The 12,530-nt window shown below is 45.4% G+C and overlaps 1 protein-coding gene across 2 annotated transcripts in view; it reads left to right on the top strand.

The window, feature by feature from the left end:
- LOC117390573 (neuronal PAS domain-containing protein 3) overlaps nt 1–12,530 on the top strand; it is a 163,828-nt gene that overhangs the window by 63,451 nt on the left and 87,847 nt on the right. For both annotated transcript variants that reach the window (XM_033988334.1, XM_033988335.1), the window contains exon 3: nt 2,224–2,468. In XM_033988334.1, coding sequence (XP_033844225.1) covers nt 2,224–2,468 — 245 coding nt within the window. The remainder of the gene's footprint in view (nt 1–2,223; nt 2,469–12,530) is intronic.

Genomic DNA, 12,530 nt, shown 5'->3' with positions numbered 1-12,530 from the left:
ATTTCTGGTTTAGTCCTGGTTTAGTCCTGGTTTTATTCCTGGTTTAGTCCTGGTTTAGTCCTGGTTTAGTCCTGGTTTAGTCCTGATTTTATTCCTGATTTTATTCCTGATTTAGTCCTGGTTTTATTCCTGGTTTGGTTCTGGTTTTATTTCTGGTTTAGTCCTGGTTTTATTTCTGGTTTAGTCCTGGTTTAGTCCTGGTTTTATTCCTGGTTTAGTCCTGGTTTAGTCCTGGTTTAGTCCTGGTTTAGTCCTGGTTTAGTCCTGGTTTTTTTCCTGGTTTAGTCCTGGTTTAGTCCTGATTTTATTCCTGATTTTATTCCTGATTTAGTCCTGGTTTTATTCCTGGTTTAGTCCTGGTTTAGTCCTGGTTTTATTCCTGGTTTAGTCCTGGTCTCTCCTCTCATTCTCTTCCCTTTCTGTCTCCCCTCTCTCCTCTTTTTCTCTTCTCTCTCTTCTCTCATTCTTCTCCCTATCTTTCCCCTCGAACCCTCACCCTCCTCTTTCTTTCTCTTTCTCATTTTCTGTTTCACTCTCTTCTCTCTCTCCTCTCACACTCTTTCCTTTCATTCTTTCCTCTCCCACCTCTCTGTCTGTCCTCTCACTCTCTTCCTTTTAGTTCTCCCCCCTCCCTCTTTCTCTCTCTCTCCCTCTCTCCCTGCCCTCTCTCTCTCCTCTTGCCCACTGAGGTTTTTGCGTCTGATTTATTGCGGACCTAATTTGCGTAGTTGTTCGCTGATGAGAGGAGAAAAGGAGCGATAGAGAGATACAAGAGAGAGAGACAGGGAAAGAGAGGGAGAGAGAGTGAGAGAGGGAGAGATAGGAAAGAGAGCGAGAGAAATAAATAAAGTGAAAGAGTGGGATATGGACTGTGGAAGAGAGCGGGGAAATTGCGAAAGAAGAAGGGAGAGAGCGAGGGTGGAGGCGAGGTGAGAAAAAGGGAGGTAGAGAGGTGGGAGAGAGGAAGAGAGGGAATGGGTTTGTTTGGGTAAAAGAGGATAAATGGTGATGAGGTGCAGATACAGAGGAGGGACAGACTGCAACATGTCATTTTAGAGAGAGAGAGAGAAAGAAAAGAGGGAGATAAGGGAGAGAGGGATGGCAGGGAGAGAGAGGGAGGTGGGGAGTGATAGAGAGGGTGAGAAAGAAAGACAAGGAGGAAGGAAGAGAGAAGGGATGAGGGAGAGAGAGGGGAGAGGGAGAGAAAGAGAAAGAAAGGATAGAAAGAGAGAGGTGGGGAAGAGAAAGGGAGGAGGGGGAGAGAAAGAGAGGAGAGAGAGTGGGAAGTGAAAGAGATGAGAGAGAGGGGGGAGAGAAAGAGAGGAGAGAGAGAGAAAGGGAAGAGAAAGAGAGGAGGGGGAGAGAAAGAGAGGAGAGAGAAAGGGAGGAAAGAGAGAAGAGAGAAAGTGGGAAGTGAAAGAGATGAGAGAGAGAAGGGAAGAGAAAGAGAGGAGAGAGAGGGGGAAGAGAAAGAGAGGAGAGATAGAAAGGGAAGAAAGGATAGGAGAGAGAGAGAGAGAAAGGGAAGAGAAAGAGAGGAGAGAGAGGGGGAAGAGAAAGAGAGGAGAGAGAGAGAAAGGGAAGAGAAAGAGAGGAGGGGGAGAGAAAGAGAGGAGAGAGAAAGGGAGGAAAGAGAGAAGAGAGAAAGTGGGAAGTGAAAGAGATGAGAGAGAGAAGGGAAGAGAAAGAGAGGAGAGAGAGGGGGAAGAGAAAGAGAGGAGAGATAGAAAGGGAAGAAAGGATAGGAGAGAGAGAGAGAGAAAGGGAAGAGAAAGAGAGGAGAGAGAGGGGGAAGAGAAAGAGAGGAGAGATAGAAAGGGAAGAAAGGATAGGAGAGAGAGAGAGAGAAAGGGAAGAGAAAGAGAGGGCAGGTGTGTTTTTATTCATTCATACATTTAACACACTGGACCTGCTTTAGCCATGATCTAGTACTGGTCTAGTTCTGTTTTGGTTTTGGTCCAGTCCTGGATTGGTCCTGGTTTACCTCTTGTCCTGCTCAATGGGGAGTGTCCTGCATCGTCCCAGAGCTGCCATATCCACCTCTTTACAGCGACTTTGGGCCTCAGTGTCAAACATATTCATTGTGTGCATGTTTTGGGCTTGTTTGGATGTTGTTCCCTGCAAATCTGGCAACCCTGCACCTCCAACCCGCTCTTTTCCCTCTTCGTCCTCGCTCCATGCCCACCCTTCCTCTCACTAACCCTCCTCCTCCTCTCTCTCCAGGCTTCAGGCTTTGAGGAAGGAGAAGTCCAGAGACGCTGCTCGCTCTCGCAGAGGGAAAGAGAACTTTGAGTTTTATGAGTTGGCTAAAATGCTCCCTCTGCCTGGAGCCATCACCAGTCAGCTGGACAAGGCGTCCATCATTCGTCTGACCATCAGCTATCTAAAGATGAGGGACTTCGCCAACCAGGGAGACCCGCCCTGGAACCTGCGTATGGAGGGACCGCCCCCCAACACGTCTGTCAAAGGTAAGACACGCCCACTGACACATAAGGCACGCCCACTAACACGTGCGGCAAAGGTAAGACCCGCCTACCGACACATAAGACACGCTCACTAACACGTGTAGCAAAGGTAAGACACACCCCCTAACACGTCTGTCAAATGTAAGACCCGCCAATTAACGCAAAAGGCATGCCCGCTAACATGTCTGTCAACGGTAAGACACGCCCACTGACACATAAGACTTGCCCACTGACACGTCTGTCAAAGGTAAGACATGCCCCCGAACACGTCTGCGAAAGATTAGACACGCCCCCTAACAAATCTGTCAAATGTAAGACACGCCTATTAACCCCCCCCCCCAAAAACACGCCTCCTAACACTTCAGGCAAAACATGCCCACTGACACATTAGACACGCCCACTAACACACGCAGCAAAGGTAAGACACGCCCCCTAACACTTCTGCCAAATGTAAAACCCGCCCATTAACGCAAAAGACACGCCCATTAACATGTCTGTCAAATGTAAGACACTCCCATTAACCCAAGAGACACGCCCCCTAACATTTCTGTCAAATGTAAGACACGCCCCCTAACACATCTGTGAAAGATAAGTCACCCCCATTGGCACATACGACCCGCCCACACATGCGACAAAGGTAAGACACGCCCCCTAACACGTCTGTCAAAGGTTACTGGCACTACTGCGAATGGTCAGTGGGCCGGAGACGTACCAAGGCCAAACTAGAGACCCTAACACCTAAAACACAGCCCCGACACTTCCTTCAAAGGCACAGACTACGGATATAAATGGACATAGCCGCCACGTTCCAAACAGGAAGTGAGCATGAGCGCGCTTCAGCTCCATCTACTCTGGCTCCAGTTCAGTTTCTATTGAAAAACCTCTCTCTATTACTACCGCTGTCAGGCTCATCATTTTGGTCTTAAACTCGCTCTACATGATTGTGGTGTTTTTATTTCATTATTTTGTCCCTAAATCATGACATGAACATTAATAACAGACCAATCAGGCGCCTTCTTGTGATGATGCCATACTGTGCGGGTTAAATATGATTGGCCGACAAAATGGTGAAAGGTTATAGTTATGATTTCTATTTATTTCGGTTGAGTAATTAAAATAGCATTCATTATTATTAAATGCTACTTTGCGATGACATCATGCTGAGGGTTTTCTATGTGTATCTCTATGGTGGAATGTTCAGCTGTTACCACGGTACACTATGCGCACATTAGCAAACACTGATAAGTTTTAAGAGCGTTCAGTCCGAGCGGTCATGGTCCTGGAGTTTGATTTTACACAAAAAGGTGATAGTGACTAACTGAAAAACTGTTGGCTAATGCTAGCTAGCTTGTGACTGTAATGTTATGTTAAAGTTGTAACAAAGCCTCAGACAGAGCAGTGCCTACGGTTAGCATCACCCCCCCAGGGAATGTTGATGACATCAGCTGCAAAGTATTAATACATATTCTAATTATGAATAAATAGGAACATTTGAGCTCTGCGTTACTGCTCCTTCAAATTAATCTTTAGTCCTCTTTCCTCCTTTTTTCTCCCTCACTTTCCTCCTTTCTCTTCTCTCTTTCCCTGACTCATCCTCTCTCTCTCTCTTAGTCTTCTTTCTTTCTATTTCCTCTCTTCCCTCTCTCTCCCTTCCTCGCTCTTCTTTCTCTTCTCCTCCCCTCCTCCTCCCTCTCATCCTTCCACCTCTCCTTTCTCCAGCTCTCTCTCTCATCCACCCCCTCCTTGTGATTGTCTCCATAAAGCTCTCATCCAAAGACAAACTCGTTCACATTAAGAGCCTCATCGAAGAGCAACACGCTCTACAGGCACTTAGCAGAGAAGAGACCTGTTTAGACCTGGTTTAGTCCTGGTTTAGACCTGGTTTAGTCCTGGTTTGGTCCAGGTTTAGTCCTGGTTTAGTCCTGGTTTAGTCCTGGTTTAGTCCTGGTTTGGTCCTGGTTTGGTCCTGGTCTGGTCCTGGTTTAGTCATGGTTTAGTCCTGGTTTAGTCCTGGTTCAGTCCTGGTTCAGTCCTGGTTCAGTCCTGGTTCAGTCCTGGTTTAGTCCTGGTTCAGTCCTAGTTTAGTTCTGGTTTAGTCCTTGTTCAGTCCTGGTTCAGTCCTGGTTCAGTCCTGGTTTAGTCCTGGTTTAGTCCTGGTTTGGTCCTGGTTTGGTCCTGGTTTAGTCCTGGTTTAGTCCAGGTTTAGTTCTGGTTTAGTCCTTGTTCAGTCCTGGTTTAGTCCTTGTTCAGTTCTGATTTAGTCCTGGTTTAGTCCTGGTTTGGTCCTGGTTTAGTCCTGGTTTGGTCCTGGTTTAGTCCCGGTTTGGTCCTGGTTTAGTCCCGGTTTGGTCCTGGTTTAGTCCTGGTTTAGTCCTGGTTTAGTTCTACCTGTCTGCTTTTGGACCAGATGTTCTTATTGTCACAGGTCTTTGAAGAAGCACATGAATTTTAATGAAGTGGTTTACATCCTTTCTTCTCTCTCTCTTTGTCCTCTCGTTCTCTCTCTCTCTCTCCTCTTTCTATCCCTCCTTCTTTTTCACTCATCTTTCTATCCTTATCCCCCTCTCAATCTCTCTTTGTCTCCTCTCTTTCTCTCGTCAAAATAAATCAAAGTTGTGTCCCAGACAGACGAGTGCAGACAGAAGGAGAGAGAGAGGAGCAGATGTGCAGAGGAGAGAGAGAAAAGGAGAAAGAGGAAGGGAGAAAGAGAGAGACAGAGAAAGATAGATAGACTTCTATATTTATGACGCAGATCATCTCTTCTTCTCAGTGTTTTCTGAAGGTGTAGACTCCCCCCTCTCCTTTCTCTTTCCTGATAGTTTCCTCATAGTTCAGGTCATCCCTTCTTTTCCATGTCTTGTGAAGGTGAGACTCCCCCCCTCTCTCTCTCTCTCTTTCCTTATAGCTCACTTCATCCCTTCGTCTTGGTGTAGAGTCTTGTCAGATTTTGCAGAGGCACAAACAGCTCTGACCTTTGAGTCCAGCCTCTGCACTGTCCACACCTCCTCTCTCTCACCCCTCTAGCCCCCCTCTCCCTCTCTCTCCTACGATCTCTCCTCTGCACTGTCCAGACCTCCTCCCCCTCTCCCTCTCTCCCCCTTTGTCTCTCCCCTGCACTGTCCAGACCTCCTCCCTTCCCCCTCTCTCTCTCACCCTCTCCTCTGCAACTGTCCAGACCTCCTTACCTCTTCTAAGCCTTTTTCTCACCCCCTTATCTCTCCTCTCCATTGCCCATGATCTCCTCCCCCTCTTCCTCTCTCTTCTCTAATGCATAGATCTTTCTCTTCCCCTCTTTCCTCTCCCTCCTCGATTCTCTCCTCCTCTCTCTTCTCCTTTGACATTTGACCTCCTGTATCCCCTGTAGGAAAATATTGTGTATATATATATATATATATATATATATATATATATATAGAGCTAACCTGCTAGCCACAGTGTTCCAAACAAGAGGTGAGCATGGGTGGATTGAGTTGTCGTCCTCTCTGGCCGTATGGTGAGTGTGGGGGGAGGGAGGGTGAAGGGGGAAGAAGAGGCTGAGGGAGGGTGTGATGTGAGGTGAGACGGGTGAGGGCGGGGAGAGGGGGGAGGACATGTTGAGTTGTCGTCCTCTCTGGCCGTATGGTGACTGTGGCATTTGTGCTGCATGAATAATGAATGAGCAGGTGTGAGAGGAGACAGTACAAACATGTCTGACACCAACCACTGAGCTCACAATACTACAGTACTACGACTACTACAGTACTACTACTACTGCAGTACTACTACTGCAGTTCTACTACTAGTGCAGTACTACTGCTACTGTAATACTGCTACAGTACTGTCTTCTGCCTTTGACCCAGCCTCTAAAGGGTTAAATCATAGTCTGTATATATAAATGGACATAGCTAACCTGCTAACGCCGAACAGAAAGTGATCATGGGCCCCGGATCCATCCACTCTGGCTCCAATTCACTTTCTTTTGAAAAAAACGTGGTGTCCCTCTCTCTGTAACTGCTGCTGTCAGACTTGTCATTTTGGTCTAAAAATTTTTGTATTAACCTTTTTTATTTCACTATTTTGTCCCTAAATCAAGACATGAACATCAATAACAGACCAATCAGATCTTTGACTAAGGTCTCTCCCTTGTACAGTCTATGGGTTAAACCAGGGCTGGGCTCATTGTACAAATTGTTTTCCAAATACATGAATTAAATTAATAATGTATTTATTAAATTTCAGTTAAATAAATACAGCAGAAAAACTTTGAACAAGGTTTAACCTTATCTATTTTAATATAATTTGGTCATGTGTGGCCCCCGGGCCGTAGTTTGCCCATGTCTGGGTTAAACTGATCAGATCTGAACCAGGTCTAAACCAGGTCTAAACCAGGTCTAAACCAGGTCTAAACCAGGTCTAAACCAGAACTAGACCAGATCAAAAGTTGTTGTTTTTTTAATAGGTCTAAAAAGAGGAGACTGTCCCCCAGAAACAGGAAGCCTGTTTCTGGGGGACAAGAGGAAGAGGAGTGAGGAGTGTGATGGAGAGACTGATCTCAGAGATGGTGGTTTGTTTCTGGGGGAGAGGAGCAGGAGGAGGAGGAGGCGGAGGAGGAGGAGGAGAATGATCCATCTGAGTGCTTTGTGTCCGGGACAGTTTTATGACTGGGCCTTCTGCTACAGCTAATGGTTTAGTCTATTATACTCAGAGAGGACAGAGGAGAGAAGGAGAGAGGGATAGAGAGGGAAGAATATGGAGAGGACAGAGGAGAGAGGGAGAGAAAAGAAAGGGAGGACTACAGAAAGGAGAGAGGGAGAGAAAGAGGGAGAAGGGCAAATATAGAAAGGTGAAAGAACGAAAGAGGGGAGAGAGAAAAAGAGAGGGGGATGGAGTGAAACAGTGAAAGAGAGGTGGATTACAGTGGACTGGAGGCAGTGAAGCAGTGACCCACAGATTATGTGAGTTCAGACTGTGTTGGACAAAGGTTTCACTCTGTAACCGGAGGAATCTCGTGATATTTGTGCGTTCTGTTGTCACGATACGAAAACTCGATTTCGATAATGAGGAATAGACTCAATACTCAATAACAAATCTGATTCAGGCAGGTTCCACCGTGGTCCAGGGGCTTGTACTTGTTCATTACATTCTAAAGATGTTCATTAAAGGTTCATTTCTGTCCCGTCAATGAGACTTTTTTAGTATCGATACCTGCGAAAAATGAGGATCTAGTTTCGATACTGGTTTTAATATCGATTAGGCTTGTTTCTGGGGAAGTGGAGGAAGAGGAGAGGGGTCTGTGGTAGAGAGTGCGCCCAGAGATGAGGCTTGTTTCTGGGGGAGAGGAGGGGAAATGTATTACCCATGATTCCCTCCTCTACTGAAATGACGTCACAGTTTCAGTAAAAATGTAATTTAATTTAATTCAAACAAATCACGACAAATGAGAAAAGAAAATCTGATTGTGGTTTTGAAGCTCAAGCGTCCATCAGCTGTCCTCCAACCACGGACATGTAAAGATATAGTCCTGGTTTAGTCCTGGTTTAGTCCTGGTTTAGTCCTGGTTTAGTCCTGGTTTAGTCCTGGTTTAGCCCTGGTTTAGCCCTGGTTTAGCCCTGGTTTAGTCCTGGTTTAGTCCTGGTTTAGTCCTGGGTCAGTCCTGGTTTAGACCTGGTTTAGTCCTGGTTTAGCCCTGGTTTAGTCCTGGTTTAGCCCTGGTTTAGTCCTGGTTTAGTCCTGGTTTAGTCCTGGGTCAGTCCTGGTTTAGACCTGGTTTAGTCCTGGTTTAGCCCTGGTTAAGTCCTGCTTTAGTCCTGGTTTAGTCCTGGTTTAGTCCTGGTTTAGTCCTGATTTTGTCCTGGTTTAGTCCTGGTTTAGTCCTGGTTTAGTCCTGGTTTAGTCCTGGTTTAGTCCTGGTTCAGCCCTGGGTCAGTCCTGGTTTAGTCCTGGTTAAGTCCTGCTTTAGTCCTGGTTTAGTTCTTTGGTACTTTTGTCAGATCACAGTTGAGGTTGAGTGATGTTGGCAGGTTCAGTCTGGAGCCTCAGAGCAGACCAGATGTTTCTCAGTCTCATTAAAACACGACTCTCCTCAGTGAAGAGGTTGTGGGTTAGACTCCAGACAATGGCACTGTACATGTCCTCCAGGTCTAAACCAGGTCTAAACCAGGTCTAAACCAGGTCTAAACCAGGTCTAAACCAGGTCTAAACCAGGTCTAAACCAGGTCTAAACCAGGTCTAAACCAGGTCTAAACCAGGTCTAAACCAGGTCTAAATCAGGTCTAAACCAGGTCTGATCTCTCTGAGTGGAGTGTGCATGTTCTCTCTGTGTCACTGTGGCAGAGTGGTTAGCCTCTCCTGTTTTAATCCTTGGTCAGTCCTTACCCTGACTCTAATCTCGTTATGACCTGCTGTAGTTCTGGTTATCTTATGGTTTAGTTTCAGTTCTGGTTTAGTCCTGGTTTAGTCCTGGTTTAGTCCTGGTTTAGTTCTGGTTTAGTCCTGGTTCTTTAAACTTGTCACATTTTCAGAACAACATTTTAATTCTCTTGCGTCTTTTTCACAAAAACCCAAACGTCCCGGAGCCGTTTTTGTTCAGAAAATCAAAATGTCCGACGCTCGTGTCACTTTCATATTTTTGTTTTGACGTTTTTGACGAACGAAGAGCCCAAAGAGAGTCTAAAAATAAACGAGAGGCACCTGAAGGCAGCACGGCCTCTAATGAGGCTGGTAATTACTCTGAGCTCACAGGGAGAGAGGGAGAGAGGAAGGGAGGGGAGAGAGGGAAGGGAGATCAGAGAGAAAGAGAGAGGGACGGAGAGAAAGAAGAGGGAAAGCAGGAGAAAGGATAAGAGAGAGAGAGGAGAGAGAGAGGAAAGGAGGGAAGGAGAGAGGGAGGAAGGAGTGAAAAGGGACGCAGGGAGATGAGAGAGGGAAAGAGAGAAGGAGGGAGGAAGAGAGAGAAGGCAGGAGGAAGGAGGAGAGGAGGAGAGCGACAGAGAGAGAGATGAAGGGAGGGGAAGAGAGAGGGGAAGGGAGTGAGGAGAGAAAGAGCAGGGAGGGAGATGAGAGAGGGAAAGAGAGGAAGAGAGGGAGAAAAGAGAAAAGGCAACAGGAAGGAGGAGAGGAGAGAGAGAAATGGAAGGAAGGAGGGAGAGAGGAGAGATGGAGAAGAGAGAGAAAGGGGATAAATGGAAGGAGGGAGGGGAGGAACAGATATAGAGGAGAGAGAAAAGAGAGATACAGGGAGGGAAAGAGGGAGAAGAGATGGTCCAAACCAGAACCAAACCAGGGCCAGATCAGAACAAAAATAACGACTAAACCGGGACTAAACCAGGACTAAACCAGGACTAAACCAGGACTAAATCAGGACTAAACCAGGACCAAACCAGGACTAAACCAGGACTAAACCAGGACTAAACCAGGGCCAAACTAAGACTCAAATGGAGTGGTTTGTTTGTAGTGAACTAGGACAAACTAAGTCATGAGAAAAACAAGACTACAAGACTAAATGAGGTTTAAAGTTGGACAAGACCAGACCTAAGACCAGGACTTTGTAATGGAGAAATGGAAAGGGGGAGGAAGAAGGAAGCAAAGAGGAAGAGAGAATAACAGATTAATATAGGTATAGAACAGCAATATATTGAGGGGACAGAGGAGAGAGAGAATAATAGAGGAATAGATAAAAAGAGGAGTGTTATAGTGAGTGAAGAGAGAGAGACAAGGAGAGAGTGGATAAAAAAGGATTGTTATATTGAGTGTAAAGAGAGTGAAAGAAAGAGACAAGGAGAGAGTGATAGGGGGATGAGAAAGAGGAGTGTTATATTGAGTGGGGAAAGAGGGATGAAGGAAAAGATGAGTGAACAGTTTTGTGCTTGGCTGAGCTCACATCTGTAATAACATTTAAACTGTGAGTGAAAAATGTCCTTCACTGCTCTCTGTACTCCGCCCTCCAACCAGAGACAGACACTGACACAGCAGGCTGCCCCAGGGCGACTCAGTGGAACCTGAAGTCCTGGTTTAGTCCTGGTTTAGTCCTGGTTTGTTCTTGGTTTAGTCCTGGTTTAGTCCTGGTTTAGTCCTGGTTTGTTCCTGGTTTAGTCCTGGTTTAGTCCTGCTTTTGTCCTGGTTTGGTCCTGGTTTAGTCCTGGTTTAGTCCTGCTTTAGTCCTGGTTTGTTCTTGGTTTAGTCCTGGTTTAGTCCTGGTTTGTTCCTGGTTTAGTCCTGGTTTAGTCCTGGTTTAGTCCTGCTTTTGTCCTGGTTTGGTCCTGGTTTAGTCCTGCTTTAGTCCTGGTTTAGTCCTGCTTTAGTCCTGGTTTAGTCCTGCTTTAGTCCTGGTTTGGTCCTGGTTTAGTCCTGCTTTAGTCCTGGTTTGGTCCTGGTTTGGTCCTGGTTTTGTTCTGCTTTTGTTCTGGTTTGGTCCTGGTTTGGTTCTGGTTTGGTCCTGGTTTAGTCCTGGTTTAGTCCTGGTTTGGTTCTGGTTTGGTCCTGGTTTAGTCCTGGTTTAGTCCTGGTTTGGTCCTGGTTTAGTCCTCTTTTCCTCTCCTTGTCTTTGTGTACTGTCGTTTGAATAAAATAATCGTACACATGATTTTCAAACCAGACAGGATCCTTCTTTCTTTCAGACGTGTCATCGATCTGAGTTTTAAATCTTCACAAATGCTGAAATGATGTAGTCGTAGTTTTCTTATAGTCTGGGTTTTATCTGTGGTGCGTTTAAAGACCAGGGGAAACTACATTAGCTGCAGTGCTGTGGGTGGAGCGCTGCATTCAGGGACCTCTCGTCTTATCTCAAACATTCATATTTATGCTTTTGCCCGAGCGAGCAGCAAACACAACACCTGGAACATACCAAGCCACAGGCTCAGTGTTTGGATCATTTGAAACTTATTTTTATGATTTCTGTGGTGTTTTATCAGTTTTTATGAGTCAAAGAACATAATGATGTTTAATCAGAATCGCTCATCTCTTCAGTGAGGGGAAAATGGATTTATTTATGAAATGAAAGAGTAATAGAATCACTCTTTACCGTAGAAAACCACCAAAAAATAACAAAAACTGGATGAGTGACTGTAAACTAGTGCTGTCAAATGATTCAAAACATGAACCAATTAATCACATCTCCATTCATCTCATTTTGTGAAACTTTCAGCTGGTGAAATATTTGGCTCACTTGACTCATTTTGACTCGCTCACATGTGACCTTTGTTTTCACGGCGGCATCTTTGGTTTGTTCAGCTGCGCGGAGCAGAGCCTCACGGCTCCTCCTGACCGCTCTGTGCTCGTGTAATTTAACCACCACCAGGTCTGCCTCCCAACACATGTGTGTGACCGGTCAAAACAGACATGTGACCGATCAAAACAGACGTGTGACTGGTCAAAACAGACGTGTGACCGGTCAAAACAGATCAGTTTGGTCAGTTTGTGATGACATGTCACATGTGTGAACTCGGTAATGTTGACAGCCCTACTGTAAATAGAAACATTACTTAACTAAAGCCCATATATTCAGTTACAATGACTTAAGCTGGACTATGTCATTTTCCTAGTGAAATATCAGGCACCTGCTTGTTTCCATGGAGATGTATTGCTCTATTTTAAACACAGATTTGAATATAGAACGTTCTGTTGCTGTCCATGGTGCTGAAGCATCTGTACAGACACCAGACCAAACCTGGATTTTTCCTCTGGGAAAATTAACTGATTTTAAGTATACTTTAAATTACATTATTATTTTATCATGGTTTTAGCATTAAATCTTCAAAAAATTAGGTTATGAATCAGACATCAGAACATGGTTCAAGGGGACTCAACTACAATATTCAGATGTTGCCTTATAAACAGTGCATCCATTTTTATTTTATTTTCTGCTTTGTTTTAACCACAAAATGAGTTCCTCTCCTTCTGTCTCTAGAGAAGGCTTTCAACATGTCCTGGTTTAGACCTGGTTTAGTCCTGGTTTAGACCTAGTTTAGATCCGGTTTGACCTGGTTTAGACCTGGTTTAGACCTAGTTTAGGCCTTGTATAATCCTTGCTTGGACCTCTTTTAGCCCTGGTTGGTCTCAGTTTACACCTGGTTTAGTCTTGACCTCTTT

Source organism: Periophthalmus magnuspinnatus, chromosome 22 (genome assembly GCF_009829125.3).
Source record: "Periophthalmus magnuspinnatus isolate fPerMag1 chromosome 22, fPerMag1.2.pri, whole genome shotgun sequence".
Lineage (NCBI taxonomy): Eukaryota > Metazoa > Chordata > Actinopteri > Gobiiformes > Gobiidae > Periophthalmus > Periophthalmus magnuspinnatus.
This window is presented reverse-complemented; position numbering and strand designations above follow the sequence as displayed.